The 19,818-nt window shown below is 42.7% G+C and overlaps 1 protein-coding gene across 7 annotated transcripts in view; it reads left to right on the top strand.

Annotated features, from left to right (window-relative positions):
* LAMA2 (laminin subunit alpha 2) overlaps positions 1–19,818 on the top strand; it is a 606,483-nt gene that overhangs the window by 471,661 nt on the left and 115,004 nt on the right. For all 7 annotated transcript variants that reach the window (XM_077353378.1, XM_077353349.1, XM_077353372.1 and 4 more), the window contains 4 exons: positions 4,697–4,839; positions 5,434–5,532; positions 12,593–12,704; positions 18,844–19,006. In XM_077353378.1, the coding sequence (XP_077209493.1) occupies positions 4,697–4,839; positions 5,434–5,532; positions 12,593–12,704; positions 18,844–19,006 (517 nt within the window). The remainder of the gene's footprint in view (positions 1–4,696; positions 4,840–5,433; positions 5,533–12,592; positions 12,705–18,843; positions 19,007–19,818) is intronic.

Raw genomic sequence — 19,818 nt, 5'->3', positions numbered from 1 at the left:
AAGCCTGTTGGTGGACATGTGTGTAATCGTTGACACGCATCTCCAAGAAAAAAAATAACAACATACAATGCATGTTAGTGCATGCAGGGCAACATTCGGGCACACGATGAGCAAGGGACTCTGTGACGTTATGATGTTCACTTTGAAAGTTTAAAGTTTAAAACCTTCTGTTGAATGAAGTGTGCTCGCTTGTTCATTCCTTTATATGGTTTGTAGGGGGGGAAAGGCATTCCCGTCTCCTGGAAGCCTGGGGGCAGGAGTGAGAGTGAGAGCCCACTAGGCAAAGCCTCTGCTGAGGCTACACAAGTTTTCATATTATGCAAGTTTTGTGCTTGCCTTGTGGCTCTGTGAAAATTGCTTTTGGATTATTATACCACAGTTATTTAGAAACACAAATATTTTTCATCACATATTTCATACATTAGCATTGTAGTTGCTTAAGTATTAAGGAAGGCATAACCTTGCAAAAACATATGAAGGTCATATTTTGAGAGATGGAGGATAAATGGAGGGAATATGCAAATGCTTCTAAAAGCATTAATTAATGCTAATATGTTGCACTTATACCATAATTTTTCTAAGTGCTTGGAGCACTTCATATACATTATCTCAGTAATAGCAGAACAACCCCATAAACTACACTATATGATTATGGCCACATCAGTGCTGAAGTAGAGAAGACAGTAACTTGCTTGGGTCATGCAAGTACATGTCATCACATTGTTTCTGCACAATTACAGCTTCTTGGAGACATCGAAAGCAGTTCCGTAAAATATTATTTGTGAGTGGAAAATAGAAAACAGTCTAATCAGAACCTGGAATATGTTAGGAAGATAGAAGCTTTGTTTGACATTCATGACTATACTGTAGTGTAATGAGATAAATAAATGATATCTATTTTGTTGGGAGGAGCTGTCACTTGGTGGCTGGGCATTTGTTTGGCACACAAAAGATCTCCATTTCAATCCCAGGGAACCTCCATTGAAATTCATGTGAAAGACCTCTAAGACCCTGGAGAGCTACTGCTAGTCTGAGGACAAGATGGACTTTGCTGGACCAATTCTCTGATTCAGTAGGAAAGTAGCTTTGTGTATTTTATATTTCGGTTTTGTCTAACAGTAAAATTTATATATGCAATACTATTTAAGAGTCTACAAAATAGGTAAATTAATATATTTGATGATATACATGATCTGAAAGCCAGTTTAATTGTTGCATGTGTGGATATTTATAGCTAGCCATTTTTTAGTTTGTTGTTATTATTGTATAGCTTGTCTAGTGTAGCTAGGAGAGCCAAGGATTGTCTGGTAGCCATGCAGTGAATGTTCAGACGTGGTTTGCTATTGTTGGCCTCCATGTCATAACCCCTAGTGTTCTTTGGAGGACCTCCATCTGAATCCTAGAAGGTCTCACATCAAAATACTAGCCAGGCAGGTGCCCTGTCACCAAGTGATACCTCGTCCCAACAAGATATATATTCAAGTCGCAGTGAAATAACAGCATTATGTTGGTTGTGTATGTTAAGTCCTGTCAAGTTACTCCTGATTTATAGCAACCCTGTGAATTAAAATCTTCCAGAAGACCTTGTCATTAACAGCCTGACTCATGTTTTGCAGAGTTGTTTAATATGTGATTATTCCACTAATCAATGTGCAAAAAAAAAAGTATTTGGGGGGGTTGAGTATGTTTGACCTGAAAAGTATCAGTATTTCCTGTTATTATCTAATCCCAATACTGGGAAAGCTTAATTTTTTTCAGTATTGGGATTCAGAAAGTATTTGGGAAAGCAGCATTTTTTCAGCTCTTAAGCATTTAAAGAGGCTAAGATCCCTTTAAATGTCCACCAAACAGTTGATCCTTGGTTAACTTTGATTTCATAAGTTTTTTTTGGGGGGTGGGGGGGTTCAGTTTGGGTCATTGCATGCCTGTAATCTTCCCCCTTTCAGTTCTACCATTTCCTGCTCTTTTAAAAGTCTTTCACAAATATTCCTCTCAAATATTCCATTATCCCTGATATTCTTTACATGGTACTGATATGATAAGAGCCTCTTGTGGCGCAGAGTGGTAAGGCAGCCGTCTGAAAGCTTTGCCCATAAGGCTGGGAGTTCAATCCCAGCAGCCGGCTCAAGGTTGACTCAGCCTTCCATCCTCCCGAGGTCGGTAAAATGAGTACCCAGCTTGCTGGGGGGTAAACGGTCATGACTGGGGAAGGCACTGGCAAACCACCCCGTATTGAGTCTGCCATGAAAACGCTAGAGGGCGTCACCCCAAGGGTCAGACATGACTCGGTGCTTGCACAGGGGATACCTTTACCTTTTTTTACTCCTTTATCCACTATGCTTCACAGCAGAAATTCCATCTTTTCTTGTAAGCCTCTGATTCGGTTCTTATCCACAGTGTCATACCTAGGTGTGTGTCTGTGTGTGCGTATTTGACCCTATCCATCCTGATTTCTTTTGCCTTCCTTCACTTGTCTCTATTATTCCCAGAGTCCAACTCAATTAAGATGGTAAACCCCTCTGGATAGGGACCTTTCATTTTCTTGACTATAAAATGCCATGTATACTGAAAGGTGAAGGTTGCTGGGGAAGATGAGGGTGACTACTTGCCCCCTGGATCCCTGTCCATTGTGTTTACTCACGAAGAGCAACCAGCAGATAGGAGGCCCTCTGAGGAATATTTTCAACCTCTCCCTGGCTACCAGAGTTCCCAGAGGTGCTGAAGGAGGTAGTGATTCATCCCTTAATAATAATTAAAAAAAACATCACTGGATCTGCAGGACCCGGCCAGCTACTGCTCAGTCTTGCATCTTGCATTTCTGGGTAAGGTGGTTGAAAGGGCTGCTGTGGACCAGCTCCTGGCGTACATGGAGGAAGCTTTGGTGCTCAACCTATACCAGTCAGACTTCCATCCTGGCCATGGGGTGGAAATGGTACTGGTCGCCTTGGTGGATGATCTCCGGTGACAGCTGGATCAGGGCAGCTTGGCCATGCTCGTGATAAGACGGAGCTCTTCCGCCAGGCTTATAGCTGAGGCCGGGCGGTAAAAAGATCAGCCTCCCCCTCACGAACTGGCGGTAGAGAGTGTCACCCCCCTCCTGTAGTTGAGGATGCAGAGACTAAATGAGTAAGACTAAGCCATCGTTGTTGCCACTATTGTAAATTTATTGGATCTCATTGTTATTTTATGGTTTTTAGGGGACAGGGTTATGTAAGCCGCCTCGAGCCTTCAGGGGGAGGCGGGGTATAAATACAATAATAATAACAACAACAACAATAACAATAATAATAATATTAGATCTGTTGGCCACATTTTATGTGGTTGACTATGAGCTGCTGTCATACCGCTTTGCTGGGAGACAGCCCTTCAGTGGCTGTCCTCCTTTCTCTAGAACCGGACACAGAGGGTTGCAGTGGGTAAGGAGCTATTACACTCCTTCCATCTCCCCTGCAGGCGTCCACATAGGGTGGTCCTCTCCCCCATCTTGTTTAACATCTAAATGCATCCTCTGGCAGAGTTGGTCAGGAGTTATGGGCTGGGTTGTCACAAATATGTGGATGACACCCAGCTCTATCTCTTCATGGATGGCCATCCAAATGCTGGATGCATTTGCCAAATGTTTGGAAGCCATGACTGGATGGTTGGAGCAGAGTTGCCTGAAACTAAACCCATCCAAGACAGAGGTCCTGTGGCTGGGTGGGAAGGGGCAGGTCAGGAAGGGCACCTTCAGCAAGGTCCTTGATAGTGATCTTGGATTCCTCCTTGTCTATGGAGGTCCATGTCACAAGAGTAGCACACTTGGCATTTTTCCACCTGCACCAAGTGCACCCTACTGTTTTTGGACCATTTGGCCACAGAGAGTCATGTAGTGGTCACCTCCAGATTGGACTTCTTTAACTCCCTCTACATGGGCCTATCCTTGTCCTTGACCTGGAAATTGCAGCTGGTGCAAAATGTAGCCTCTAGGGTCCTCACAGGTACATCCTGGAGGACCCGTATCCAGCCTGTGCTGAGGCAGCTGCATTGGTTACCAGTTGCAGTCCAGATCAAGTTCAAAATTTGTTATTAATCTTTAAGGCCATCCACAGTCCGGACCCCACTTACCTGAGGGACCACTTGCCTGCTTGTGTCCCCCATAGAGTGCTTCACTCTGCAGGAGCTAATTTATTGGAGGTCCCTGGTTGAGGGAAATTCACCTGGCCTTGACCCAGGCCAAGGAGTTTTTGCTCCTGGCTCCAACCTGGTGGAATGAGTTCCTTGGAGAGCTGAGGGCCCTGACAGAGCTTTTAAAGTTCTACATGGCCTGCAAGACGGAGCTCTTCCACCAGGTCTTGGGTTGAGCCAGGGGCTGTAAAGATCTGGGCTCCCCCTTGAGTGAACAAAATGTATCTCCCTATTAATCCCCCTGGGGTGTTATACACTGCCGATATATACAGTTTGGGGATTTTATGTCTGAAGGGAGAGTTTCTCATTGGCCTATTACTCAGCTGTTGACAATTAAATGCACATATTTGCCAGCTGCTGCTCAAAGCTTTATTTTTTTCTGCTTTTTTATTGCTCCATTTTTTCAAAGCTTTTAGTAGCCTTATATTTTGAATAATTTAATTGCACTGTAAAATATTTCTTAGTAGATATTCCAAGCATCTGCCACAAATATTTAGCAGAAATAAATTTTTCTTACTGTTGTTTCCTACAGCTTGTGATGATGAGTGCACTGGAGTCCTTCTCCGTGACTTGGATCAGCTACACCAGATGGTTTTCAGTGTCAATCTCAGTGGCCCACTTCAACCCCCATATAAAATGTTGTATTCTTTTGAGAATACAACCCAGGAATTAAAGGTATATTTAAAACACTGCAAGGCTTGATATACACACTCTGGTGCATGAGTCCATTATTTTTCAGCATGTGTGATTGTGCTTAGAGTTGGGGAGAAGATGGATAAGTAGTTCAGTTACTTCAACAATATCCCAAAATTCTTATGTAATTACTACAATAAATTATTTGCCTAGATAAGCAAAATATACAATAGTTTCAGAAAGTAGCTGTGTTGGTCTACAGCCGATTGTAGTCCAATCGCACCTAAGAGACCAACAAGATTTTCAAGTTATGAGCTTTCAAGAGTCGAAGCTCTCTTCTTCAGATTAATGTTAAATGAATGTCACTTAAATGGAAGGAAATGGACAGGCAAAGTTGAATTATGTGCATTGAATGTAAAATGTAAAATAATATTTCTAATTTCTGATAAAGCATCTGTATTGCATGTCCAAGTATTAGATATTATCTAACACAGGCATACGTGGTATGCCTTCTTATATGAAAGCATGCAAAGTTTTAGATGGGTCTCCAGTAACAATGCTGTGAGAAAATTAATTCTATTGCTAACCATACTTTCTACCATGAGTAATGTAAAATGTTTGATTTGACTCCTTTAGCATTTATTGTCACCACAACGAGCACCAGAGAGGCTCCTCCAATTGGCACAGAAGAACTTGGGTAGCCTTGTGACAGAAATGGATGAGCTTTTGACTAGGGTAAGTTTACTGAGCACTGGGATATATGTGGCACTTAGTCTAAAGAACAATGGATTTTGTGATACCCCACCGCTTTCAGTCCTCACATTTTTGATCCCACTGCCATGTGACCACAGATGAGCGGGGGGAGAGAGGGAGCACTCATTTCTTCCCCCTCTCAGCAGCTCCTCTCCTGTGCAGCTTGAAGTAGGTTGCTGAGTCCATCCTCATTCGCTCCACCCCAGTTCCAATTAGAGACAGCATAGCAGTCCATGCATGACCCTTGGCTGTCTCTGTCCTTTCATGGAGATTCCTGGGACAACCAGTGAACAGCTGTTGCAGTGGTGGTTTCTTGAAGAGACAATGCTCTGTAGTACTTTTTGTTCTTTGGTGATTCTCAGTTGGCTTATGGGTCTTGTGTGCCCAGGCATATTACTTAATTTTATTTATCTATATATTTTAGAGTGCTTATCAGCATACTGCACTCATTCTTATGTTATCAGAGAAATATGATTACCACTACCCCATGGTTGACTGCCCATGTTATTCTATAGCATCCCTATTCTGGAAATTATGTGGAAAAAGCTGATTATGTCATTATATCATTACTAACCAGCTTCTTGAGTTAATGTAATATTAACATTTCAGTAATAAAAGAATGGGGCCTGATGGTGAGGGGATATCTTAAAAATTATTTATAAATGTATGTTGTATGTATGTTCTGGGGCTAAATTTTATTTGGCAATAGCATAAGAGGAAGGCAGAAGTGATCTTCCTCATCTCTCCTCTCTCCCAGGTCAGGCTTGAAAGGGTGATGCTGAGTATTGGGGGCCTGAAGGAATAGGAAGCCCTGAAACATGGGCAGCTTCACTTAGAAGGGAAGAGCAAGTGGCACTGCATGGGCCACTTCTCTTAACCTCTTCCATCAGATGACTCATACCATCACCTTACATTGGCATTGCCTACAATACATCCCACTGTTTTGTGATCTGTGCTCAAAGTGTGTGTTGCCTTTCCAATGGTGTTACACACACTCACAAAAATCATATTCAGATATACTTTCATCCAAAAATATGTATTTTAGGAAAAGAAGGGGCATATTTAAAGGATCAAGTTGTATTTGTATTTGGTTAGACTGGAAAACCAATGACCTCTTGTGAGTATTAGTATTCATATTGTATGTAAATCTAGAGAGCAAATGTCCTCTGTTAGTATTATCTATTATGCAACATAGAATTAAAGATACAAGGCCTGCTTGCAAATGTCTCAGTAATAATTATGTGTATGAAAACCAATAGCTGTTATTATTGAAAAGTAAGAAAAAATTATTTTATCTGAGTGAATGTTTCTTTTAATATGTAATGCTTTATCTATCGATCTATCATTTTATCTATATGCCTTAGAGATGAGCCAGAAAAAAAGATGGAAATCTGATCATTCCAGCATTTAAAAAATAAATATAGTACAGGCACAGTTCAGATTGGGGCTGAGCATGAGGAAAGGGAGTTTAACTTCTCATGGTTTGGCCAATTGACCTTCCACCTTTGTACAAACATGGTCATTACTTCTGGCGAGCAAAAAGACAAGTGCTTTTTCTTTTTCCTGGAAAACTAATAACCGCAAAAGGGTTTCAGTTTTTGTTTTAAACAAACCTCTGGGATTGTCGGAACACAGATCTCTTATCATCTCAGCTGATTAAATCAAGAACATTTGGAAACCAGGTTGATGGCATAGGGTTTCAATTCCAGATAAATCTTGCAGAAGTATGAATGAAAGGAGCTCATGTTTGAGGATTTTCCCTGTCTTTCCCCAACAGTCGTCTGATTACCACAAAAATCTTTCTGCTGAGGTTTGGGGGATTCTTATGAACAAAGCACCATGGAGTATGGGGGTGAGAAAGTAATGTGAAGTCACCTTCTGATGCTGAGGACATGCAACGAGAAGGCAGGAAAAATCCTCTTGCAGAATTCTTCCATTTGCATTTCAGTAGGATCTATCCCAACTTTAGGAGTTATTGACAAAATAACAGGAATGCAGTAAAATTAAGTTGTATGGAGGTATGTAGTGCCTTCCATAGCTTCCATGCTTTCAGCAGGCTGCTTAACTCAGACATGCTGAAACCTATCATTTTTTGGATTTCTTCATGCATTATCTAATTACAAAACAAGTAGGCATCTGAGTCTCTGCTTATTTATTACCCCAAAAAGGAGAAGTATATAATACTTGTGGAGTAAAAAAAAAGACACAACAAATAGCTAGGAAAAGGAAATTGATAGAAATCTTGTCTTCTTTAACCAATTTAAAATATTCCTCAGTTAATCAGTGGGAGCAAGCCAAACTATTGGAACTGATATTTGGTACTCTTGAAGGATTACTATTGAGGCCACGCAGATGCTCAATAATCTCTGGGCTCTCTGTGTGAATGTTAATGAGATTTTAGTCACAAAATTCCCATTGAAAGAGTGAACAGTAAAAATGGTCACCTTCTGTAAGCAGATGTGATTTTGTTTTCTATTATTATTTTAAATTACGTATATGGGTGTTTTCTTTCTATTAATTGGTTTAGTAAGATGCTAAAACTCCACTCCATGTTGTGATTCACTAGTTGGTTCCTGAGCTGGCAGGTGGGACTGCTAATTGTATCCAGCCTTACTCCTGAGGCTCAGCTTTCTTTCTCAGGTGGCAACCTCTCTCCCAACTTGGCAAAGGTCCATGGTCGAGATTAGTATACCACTTGGGATATTTAGAGTACACCAGCTTATCCTTTATGCCTCAGGCCACATCATGGGGGGAAGGCGGAGTGGGGACTGGTCAGACATTATAATTAATTAATATCTATATAACAAGAAAATTATATTCCACTATATGATAAAGGTTTGGGCCTATAAATTATAAGGTATTGGCAGATCAGTTTTGTAGTTTTCTCATGCTCCAGATGGCAGCAAAATAGAATGAGCAGTGGCAACAAAATCACCTTGTGCCAGAATTTGTCATAAAACATACTTTCGCCTTGTTCAGCTTTTCATCAATTATAAATTACTGAAAGAAAATAGAGAAAAGGTCAATGAGTCTGGTGGCACCTTAAAAAAGAATTAATTTGTTGTGTCACATTCAAATGATTTTTGAATAGGTTAAGTTTTCCCCCCAGTTTGTCTTTGGATTTGTGAGTATTGTTTGTCCGGTGGGCCTCTAAGAGATGCACAGCAAGACAGAAAATCCTGTATTAAATATCAAATCTTCATTAGGATTTGGAGCCAATCAAGCAAACTTCATTTAGAAAAGACCAGGGGCAGAGGTGGAGGTAATGTGTTATTAAAAACACTTCTGTTTTGTAGGTGGTAAAATCCTCTTGAGATAACACCTTAGCTATTTGTTATTCTAATAATAAGACCCCAAACTCTGCTGAAACTCGATTTTCATACCTTGATCAAATAGAGAGGATTATATCAATATAAAGTGTGCCACCTAGTGGGGAAGAAATCCAAGCTGAGCTGATTTCAATCGAGATGATAATTTAAGTACATATTGGAGTAATGTGAAAGGTAAAAGAATCTGGAAAGGTGGTAATCATTAATCTTTTAAGTTCAGCTATTTTAACAAAGTGGAAAATGTTGTCTTGCCTAATAGGGTTGCCAACTGGCTAAAGAAAAATGTCAGTTCCCTTCCCTTTAATAGGGGCTTAATAGGATGTGATTTACCAAGTAATGTTATTTATTTCCATGCCATGAAAAGCTTCAGCTGCTCATTTCCACACAGCAAGCCTCTATTAAAGGAACAGGCCATTTTTCTACAGGCCTGTTGGCAGCACTATTGCCAAATGATGTGGACAATTTTTCCACTCCCTATTTCTCTTTGATTTTGATGATGCACAGAAATGTGGCAAGATTTGTTTCCACATGAGAAGAAAACACAGATCACATAGGGGATTTTCATACTGGATGTTATTTGGTGTTGGATCAGAGTCCTGTTAGAACTGTCCCCACAGAGCAGTTCTATCAGAGCTCTTTCCCACCAACCTTACAGGGTGTCTGTTGTAGAGAGAGGAAGGTAAGGCTGCTTTGAGACTACCTTCAAGTAGTGAAAAGTGAGATATAAAAAACAACTCTTCAAATAAATGAATACATGGATAGGTGTTTTATAGAGACCATTTCTTCATTAGGAGACATACCTTGTTTTAGCCTTTATATTTCCTTTGAATGCTGCAAATCAACTCTAGCATTTCCGTATTTAGCCTTTCCTCCCCTTATTTCCCAGGGTGAAATTTGTGACATGCTTTCTCTACTGAGTCCAATGTAGGCAGCCTCCAATCATGCTTTGCTCCTTTCCCTTTTTCAAAAAATGTGTTTTTGAAAATGTGTTTTTTGAAAAATGGCGCCTGCTCGCACCTTTGTTTTCATTGTGCTCTTTAATTCCACCCTTGATCGCTTCCCCCCTCCCCCAAAGGTGTTCTGAATGTATTATTTTTAAAACCCTGTGTTTATGTTATAATATTATAATAATTTTGCACAAGACTGCAAGACTGCTTTTTAAACTTAGGAAACAGCATTGTAACACAATCACCCCTTTTTTAAGGCAGATTTTTTGGAACAGAGGAAGGGAGGGGGAGGGAGGACAGTGACAAGGAATGGGGACAAGGAATGGTGATGTGACAAAAAAAATCTGATTGCATGGATTTCTGCATTGGGCAGCCCTGAACAAGACCCCACTAGACCCTCCTTGAAAAGATGAAATCTGGTTTTCTGGGGTTTCCTTTGCTGCAAGGCAAGTGAGGGGGCCCAAAGAAGCATATTTTAGTGCAGAAATGGACAAAAAAATTGACTCCTTAAAAATGCAATTCTGAATAATATTGTTAGCGCGGAAACAGTCATAGAGAATTTCCTTCTGTTAATGAGCCGTCTCTGAAATGCTATAGTAATTTCAAGTTGTGCTGCTTTCCCCTCACTCATCCTTTTTCACTGTGCAATCCTCCTCAAAGGTTTGGTGTGTTTTTTGACTGTTCGAATGCTATAGTGCTAGACCAATATAGTGCTTTAATGCTATCATGGCTCTATTGAGATGCATTGATATATCTCACTTGTGCTGCTATAGCATTAAAGTATTATATTGGTCTAGCACTATGGCACTCACATTAGAACATTCAAAAAGAACCTCAAAGGAAGATTGTGAATCACAAAAGGGAAGGTGATGGTGGGAGAGTGGCATGGTAGGAAGCTGGACATTTTAAACAGAACACCACAGCATTTCAGAAGTACAATAAAGGCATGAAAATCGTAATAAAGCAGTTTCCATCAAAAGCAGCTCAGCCATGCTTTGCTAACCCAATGTTTGTATGGAAAAGTAAATAAATTCTGCTAGCAGCTGGTTCCTAAGACGGGTTTGTCTGGAAAAAATATAATGAATGAGGGACAAGCCGTGTGAGGAAAGACTGAGAGATTTGGGAATATTCAGCCTGGAGAAGAGGAGATTGAGAGGGGACATGATTGCTATCTAAGTATTTGAATGGTTCTCACTTAGAGGGGGGCAGGGAAAGGTTCCTGTTGACAGGAGAAGATAGGGCCCACAGTAATGGGTTTAAACTACATGTAGAACAATATTGGCTAGATATGGGGGGGGGTCACAATCAGAGTAGTTCAGCAGTGGAATCGACTGCCTAAGGAATCAGCTGTCCCCTCACTGGCAGTCTTCAAGCAGTGGCTGGACAGAAACTTATCCCGGATGCTTTAGGCTGATCCTGCATTGAGCAGCGAGTTGAACTAGATGGCCTGCATGGGCCCTTCCAACTCTATGATTCTATGATTCTAATCTATTAGCAACCAGATATTAAACTGGAATAAAAGGCAGTTTGGAAATCCCCACACTGTTGTAAGCAATCACTTGGCAAGTGGTCATCTTTATTTGTCTGGTGTTTTAAGCCTCAGTGAGTTACAGCTATTTATTTCTTTCTCATTCTTCTACAGAGTCAATTTTCTAGTAGGGAAGATTAAAAAAACAGTTCCTCAAATCATGTCAGACCAATTTTTTTCAACCTGTGAAGAACTTAAGCGACTCACTCAGAAGCAGCATGATCCCATTTTGTTCATTCTGTTGCTTCTCTTTGTTAATTTTACAGCTGTTGCAGAACTTCTGCCTTTTTGTGTTCCTAAGCTACTGGGAGTTGTCTGTGTATGAAACAGAAAAAATAAAACCAGGCTATTACTAGTTATTAGGTACTATAGGAATTGCACCAGGGTAAAAGTCTGCATCCTCATCATTTACTTGATTATATATACTGAACTTTAGTGAAGAGGAGTGACTTACTGTGCCCTTAAAAAGATTGGGAGCCAGGAAAAAGGGAATGACTTAAACCAAGAAATTGTGGATTTATTTAAACACAAAATGTCACTGGACCTATCAGATTATATCATCTAGCAACTGGGTTTATAATTTGAAATTCTAATTCAAAATTCTAATAAATGCAAGTTCTCCCCGTTTAATTAGTCACTTCTACAGAAAGGAGGAACAAATATGCTATAAAGTGTAGAAACAATTAATTTTTTAAAGACCTTCTGAGGTAAAATTTCTCATGACAGGTTTTATTACTTGACCTGTGAGTTCAGGATGGGAGCTTACATTACTAGTAAGTTGTTTATAAGTAACTCTACAATATCTATGAACAGTATGATCCATAGAAATGTAGTATACTTAAACCATGTTGAAAAGAAAAAAAGTTGCAATACATAGAAAAACACATCTCGTGGTTTCAGTGGGACTTCCGTATTTTCAGTCTGGATTGTGCACCATGTATTCTGAGATTGATTTCTGTGAACAAAATCAAAGAATAGCCTTCTTCACTTATGTTGTATTGTACTGTTTCACTACACATTCCAAGAACTGAGAATAACCCCTCTGATGCCTCTTTATTGGTAGAAGTAATAAAATGTAATTGTGTACTTGGGAAAAGTGTGTGTCACTTCCAGTATATCTGATCAATAATTTATTGATTGCCTTTTGCTTTAGGTAGGGTTTCCAAGTAGATTCAGACAGCTGGAGTGCCTCCATGTCATGTTCATTAATTACACTTTTCTTTAATCTGTATCGCCAGGCGACCAAGGTGACAGCGGATGGGGAACAAACTGGACAGGATGCCGAGAGGACTAATGAGAGAGCAAAGAGGCTTGGACAGTTCATCAAGGGCACCCTTCAGGCTGCAGAAGGTATTGGAGAATGAGAAACATGTCGATAGATTCTGGAGAATAGTGGAGCACATTTTATGAAGAAGAACACAATGCAGTACCTGAGAGTTCACAAGCTGAAAGGAATCAGTTGATTAAAAAGATGGGCTTTAAATGAGTTCAGTATGAGAAACCACAGCCAACTAACTATAATCATTTTGCAACCTATGGGGTGCAGTTTGCGACAACAGTTGGTACATTTGCAATTACAAGTGCCAAATAGCAAGAAATTAAATGTGTTCCTTCAGGACCGTTCAGGTTTTTGAAGACTAGCAATTATGATTAAATAACTAATGGTGACCTTCTCTGTTGCTATTGTTTATTTACACAGCAGTAAAAATTTTGTTTGGGCAAAAACTCAATGGAAAGTTAGTATTCTGCCTGGTGAATTAAGATTACATTTTTTTATTTCTGAAAATGGCTTTAAAAGTGCATTATTACTTGTGGTTAGTGAACATGTTCTGTTTACCATTTGCAAATAATGGCTACCCATACCTGTATACTAAGACTGAGAGAGATATCCTTGTACAGAGAATTTAATTCTATGAACTATCAAAGTGCAGTAGAAAGCTATAACTAGAAGCTAGAGGGAGGGCAGAACATAATAAGAAAAGAGGGATGAAAAGTTAAGTATATCCCAGATTGTTATGAGTCTTATGATGTGAAGGCAGGCAATGACAGATCACCTTATCTTGCCTTGAAACCCTATGGAATTTCCATAAATCAGCTGTGATGGTGGCAGCAAAAGTTGTGTTTATATGTATGTTCTTTAGAAACAAGGAACATCTACTTACCTACCTATTCAGAGATTTAACTTCTAGAGATATTAGGAGAGGAGCTGAACCCTGAAAAAATGCAGTAACTTATTATAGATATAAATAACAAGAATAGCGATTTATTTTTGTTTACTTATAGATAAATATTTTTAGAACCAAACTTTGGAGAATAATAATTTATCCATTAATTAGATTAATTCTGAAGCCTGGCAGGACATTCCCAAGGTTAGAAATACTTATTATCATCACAGGCATATTTGTTGTAACTGAATATTGGAATCTCCATGTTTTATTGTAACACCCTAGGGGGAGCCAATTTCCCTTAATCAATAGCTAACACACCTTTTGTGGCACAACTAATCTTAAATTTAGGCTGTCTGACATATTATTTATGCCATTACAATGTACTAGTCACACCTTATTTATGTTTATCGTATATTGTTGACTTTTTGCTCCATCCTAATCAATGTCCAAGTAAAATTTTCAGTGCATTAGAAAATAAGGGGTTTGTTGCTAACAGCCTTTCAAAGCAATTCAAAATATTCCAGTGAATATTTTTCAACACATATTTTATTATTGTCCATCTCTCACCCCAGATTTGATCTTATTTATTTGTTTGTTTATTTGATTTCTATACCACTCTTCCATAAGGTTTACATACAACATGGGGGATACATAGAATGAATTGATACATAACATAAATAAATACAACAACAACAACAACCCAATAACACAATTTCAGTGATCATAAACAATACAACAGGAACGGAACAAAGCCAAGGCCCCCAGAGATGACAGACTGGTTCAGGCCATGAAGGGATGTCTGAGTGGGGACCTGTTGATAGTCTCAGGCAAATGCTGATGGAGGAGCTCCCTTTTGCAGGCCCTGCGGAATTTTGGGAGTTCAGACAGGGCCCTGATCTGTTCAGGGAGCTTGTTCCACCAGGTGGGTGCCAGGACAGAAAAAGTTCTGGCCCTCATTGAAAACCGCTTCTTTGGGGACAGGGATCACTAGCCAGTTAGCATTGGCAGAGCGTAATGCTCTTTTGGGGGTATAGGTGGAGAGACGGTCTCTTAGGTACACTAGGCCCAGACCACATATGGCCTTGAAGGTAAGAACCAAAACCTTAAGCCTGATCCGGAATTCAATTGGAAGCCAGTTGAGTTGTTGAAGTACAGGCCCTATGTGAGATCTCCACGGTGTACTGGTGAGAATCCTGGTCACTGCGTTCTGGACCATTTGCATTTTCTGGATCAAGGATAAGGGCAGCCCCGCGTAGACAGAGTTGCAGAAGTCCAGTCTAGAGGTGACCATCACATGGATCACTGTGGCTAGGTGTTCTGGTGCAAAGTAGGGCGCTAGTAGCTTGGCTTGGTGTAGGTGGTAGAAGGCCTGCCGCGCTACTCTTGTGACCTGTGCCTCCATGGAAAGGGAGGCATCGAGGATCACCCCCAGGTTTCTGGCGGAGTGGGCTACTGTTAGGGAGAGGAAAGCCTTAATCTCAGGTGAATCCTGCTGTCAAGCATTGCAAGAACTCACAACAAGCTTCTTTAATAAAGAAAGCGTTTATTGAGGTTACTTCATACACCTAAGCTAAGAAAGTCAAATCTGCCTGAGTCCACATTTGCCTCCCCTTATCAATAGTGTTCTCCCGCCGAAAACTTGAAAGTTCCCAAGGGAGGGGGAGAAGAGGCACCAGGTGCCATAAAACATAGTGTTACTTCTCGCACGTCCTTGGTCGCCTCCGGACAAGATAAGATGTTATGGTTACAAAAGGCAGACCCAGCCGGCAGGTTCAAAAGACAAATAATTCACAGCTCCCTGAGATAGCAGGATGCAGCAGAATAGTTTCGATTTCAGGCATGCAAGCATAATATATGGGCCTTGGTTACAAGGGGCCCCCAGGAACAGAAAGACAAAAGGCAAAGTAAACAAACATGGAGAATCTCATGTCAACTTATGGCAGGAACAGGCAGTGATCCTGACATCCCTCCGCATCAAAAACAGCTCCCACACCTCACCCAGCGTCTACAGGCCTAGGGCATTGGGGATAAGCCCGATGGAAAGCGCGGAGCAACCGCGGGGCCTTCACATTTGCAGCCTCCACCCATTCTCTATCCCCAGAAGGGAAATCCTTCCATTCCACCAAATATTGAATCCCCCCTTTGTGGATGCGAGAGTCCAAGATTTGTTCCACTTCATAGTGGGTGTCCTTATTGATGAAAACAGGAACAGGCGTCGAGCGGGGAGGGTGCCAAGCATCAGGCAGGGGGGCGCGTCGTAGCAAGCGAACGCTTGCCCCTGCCCTGGACCTGCTAGCAGGTCGTCTTCACAGCAGGTCGTCTTCGTTTCCCGACGGCTCGCTGGCATTCAAGCCCTCTTCCGGGCCACTGTCGCTAGACTCCACTGAGGCGAGCGCCACTCCTGCCGGGACCAACAGGGACCGGACCGCCTTCTTGGTAGCCGGTTTCTTTGTCGACGACCCCCGGGCTTAGGTACTCCCCGCTGACTTGGTTTCGGTGGTGGTCGCTCCTCTCGTTTTCGTTGGGCACTGAGCTAGGAAATGCCCGGCTTAGCCACAGCCCAGGCACAATCCCTTCTCACGCCAACGGGCCCGCTCACTGGATTCCACCTTGCCCTTCGGCTTGGGTTTCTTGGGCGTAGAGGTCTTCACCGCTGCCTTTTCCTGCCCGCCGCCTAGATCCGCTGCTTTCAGCAAACGACTCTCCATCTCCCCTGCCAGGTGCACCCAACCCATCACGGTCGCTGGGTCATCCAGGTGCAGGCACTTGCGGGCCAGATTCCCGGAGAGCCCCGCTACGAAAGCATTCACCCTCTGTGGCTCCGTCCACTCCGGTACCAAGGCTGACAGTTTCCGGAACTCCTAGGAGTACTCTGCCACTGTCTTCGTCCCTTGCTTGATGGCTTTGAGCTTCTTCTCCGCCGTTTCTCTCTCAAACGGGTCGACATACATCAGGCGCATGGTCCTCACAAAGTGGTCGTAGTTTCTCACCGTTCTAGGATTGTAGCGGTAGAGGTCCATGAACCACTTCGCTGCTTCACCCTCCAAGCACTCCCCCACAAACCAAATACGCTCCGCGTCGTCCTGGAAAGTGAAGCCCATGTCCATCATGTAGGCTTGGAGGTGGACCAGGAATCCTGGGAAGGCCGCCAGATCCCCGGAGAAACAGGCCTTGAACTTATAGGTGCTTTGCATCTCCACTCTGCGAAGCTGCGGTGGCAACCGGGCATTGCCCCAATCCCTAGGCTGGCAGGCTCCTCGGGGACGTGGGCGCACCCCGCGTCCCACTCCTGCAGCTGCTCCAGCCGCAGCCACGATGCCCGCGGACGCGCCGACTCCCGCTGCGCCGGCCGCCACCACCGCTTGAGCTGCTCCAGCTCCAGCCTGGACTTCTTCCCTGGCCCCAGCCGGGGGTTCCTCCCGCCTTCCTGCTGCGGCCCCCACCAGGTCGCCGTAGTCATCCTCCTCTTCCAAAGAGTGGGTTGCGGCCTCCGCCGCCGCCGGAATCACGCTCCCGGCTCCAGCCGCTGCGCCCGCGGCCGCCGCCATGTGCGCTCCCGATCGCCGCCCACTTGGCCCTCGAGCGTCGGCTTGCAGCTCCCGCAAGAGGCGTCTAGCCTCGCGCTGAGATTCTGGTGCCAATTCACCCGATACCGAGTACAGCCAGTCAGACACACGGCTGACTCGCTGCTGTAGCTCCTGCACTTCCAGGGTCGCCGCCATCCCTCGGTCTGGCACCCCCGCGGGCAATTTTTCGGGCCACAGCTCATCACCAGTCAGGTGGTTGTACTTGGATAACCGCCTGCGCTCGGTGATGTGTCTCTACAGGAACTCCGAGGGTCCCGGGGTGGTTTCACTCAGGACTCTTGCCATCCCCGAGCCAAAGGAGCCCGACGCGGCCAACTCATCCTGCGTGTAATCCCCATACATGTCCTCGTCCTGCTCACTATAGATATTGCCTTCGTCCTGTATGTTGACAGGTGAAAGGTGTTGTGAGATTTGACTTAATGTCAAGCGTTGCAAGAACTCACAACAAGCTTCTTTAATAAAGAAAGCGTTTATTGAGAAGTTACTTCATACACCTAAGCTAAGAAAGTCAAATCTGCCTGAGTCCACATTTTCCTCCCCTTATCAATAGTGTTCTCCCGCCGAAAACTTGAAAGTTCCCAAGGGAGGGGGAGAAGAGGCACCAGGTGCCATAAAACATAGTGTTACTTCTCGCACGTCCTTGGTCACCTCCGGACAAGATAAGATGTTATGGTTACAAAAGGTAGACCCAGCCGGCAGGTTCAAAAGACAAATAATTCACAGCTCCCTGAGATAGCAGGATGCAGCAGAATAGTTTCGATTTCAGGCATGCAAGCATAATATATGGGCCTTGGTTACAAGGGGCCCCCAGGAACAGAAAGACAAAAGGCAAAGCAAACAAACATGGAGAATCTCATGTCAACTTATGGCAGGAACAGGCAGTAATCCTGACACCTGCAGATCATGTGTTGCTTTACTCTTGCCCTAATGTCGGAACCAGCCAACAATTGGTAGCCCCTGAAAGAAGATTCAAAGTTGGTGTGCCTTTTCATCTAGGTAGGAGCTGAGGGGAGTCCGAGCAGAGTTTTCCCCGTCTGGGAATTGAGCGCATGCTCTCTCTCTCTCTCTCTTCAGACTCCCCCCCCCTGCCTCCTTTATTGTTACAGTCTTAATCCCCCTGTACTCTGTGCGTATGCTTATCTCTACTACAAGGTTATACATTAACATACATAATCCTATACATACGTTCATTCTACATGCATTTCCCTTTCCTATATGGAGTTGTTTTCCAGTCTTCTGGACTTTAGGACCCATAGCTCTGTTCCTGTCAACTTGGCAGTATTTTTCCATACTCTGCACATCCTTCAGTCACTCAGCGGTCAAAATGGCTCCGCTTTGGTTCAGTACGCTGAATGATTCCCACACCCTAATTACCGCAGGTTGGAACCAGATGTTCAGTTCTGGTAATGGTGGAGGCTTCCTCCAATGCAAGAAACCTTCCACTGGCAGAACATTCCCATAGTGCTAATGCAAGACTCTCTGCACCAAAAGAATGTTCTACAATTACCAGAACTGAACGTTTGGATCCCAATAAGAGTATTTTTTAAAAAATTAGTTACCATGCATGAGAATAGAATGCAATAAAAATAAGCTGGAAATTTTGTTTCTCATTTGTAACTGATCATTGGATTGACAGCTGCTTGAATTTCTACTACAAATTAAAATCCACTTGAAGAAGGAGATGATATTTAATGTGCTCTTTTTGTTGACATATACTTTATGCCCTTTCCGCAGCTGCAATTGAAACAGGTTTAAAAATGAATGAGACAGTTGGAACCCCTCACAAGCCCTTGGAGAAAAGCCTTCAGGAGTTACAGAGGGATATCGACAAAATGATGGCAGAGCTCAGAAGACGAAAACTTCAAGTACAAGAGGAAGCTGCCCAAGATGAATTAGAGTGAGTAGCATAAGTTGCCTTTAACAGAATATGTTGGGGCCCAGTACCACATTAAGTTGAATATTTGTGATTAGCTCTCCTGACTAGAGCCAGTTTGGTGTTTTGGTTAGGAGTGCGGACTTCTAATCTGGCATGCTGGGTTCGATTCTGCACTCCCCCACATGCAACCAGCTGGGTGACCTTGGGCTCGCCATGGCACCGATAAAGCTGTTCTGACCCAGCAGTGATATCAGGGCTCTCTCAGCCTCACCCACCTCACAGGGTGTCTGTTGTGGGGAGAGGAATGGGAAGGCGACTGTAAGCTTCCTTCTGGTAGAGAAAAGTGGCATATAAGAACCAACTCTTCTTCTTCTTCTTCTTCTTCTTCTTCTTCAGCATTCAAAAGGGGTCTCCTTTGGATTGGATCCATGGTGCTTATTAACTTATGCTTCTTACACCATGCACACAGTATTTTCCACTGGCGTGTTTGTGGTGATGCTTTCGGAAAATGATGCAGAAAAAAAGTGAAACCCTCTCTTTCCCAGCTCTATAGCCACAATCTAGATCTCTTTCATACAAGACATTTAGTTGATTTACAGTGTCAAAAGACCCTGAGATCCAATGATAATTGCAATCCTTTTATATTTGGTGAAATTCACAAGAGATTTTGTTTCATTCCAATTAACTGTATATTGTGTAACAAAAGGATTCTGTGAATAAAACTGGTACCATTAAAACTAACCAAGTTTTATTCTGGGTGTAAGCTAGTGAATGCAAGCACACTTCTTCAGATTCATTGAAACAGGAGTCACCAAGCATGACATAGAAGTAGA

The sequence above is a fragment of the Paroedura picta genome, chromosome 1 (genome assembly GCF_049243985.1).
Source record: "Paroedura picta isolate Pp20150507F chromosome 1, Ppicta_v3.0, whole genome shotgun sequence".
Taxonomy (NCBI): Eukaryota; Metazoa; Chordata; class Lepidosauria; order Squamata; family Gekkonidae; genus Paroedura; species Paroedura picta.
This window is presented reverse-complemented; position numbering and strand designations above follow the sequence as displayed.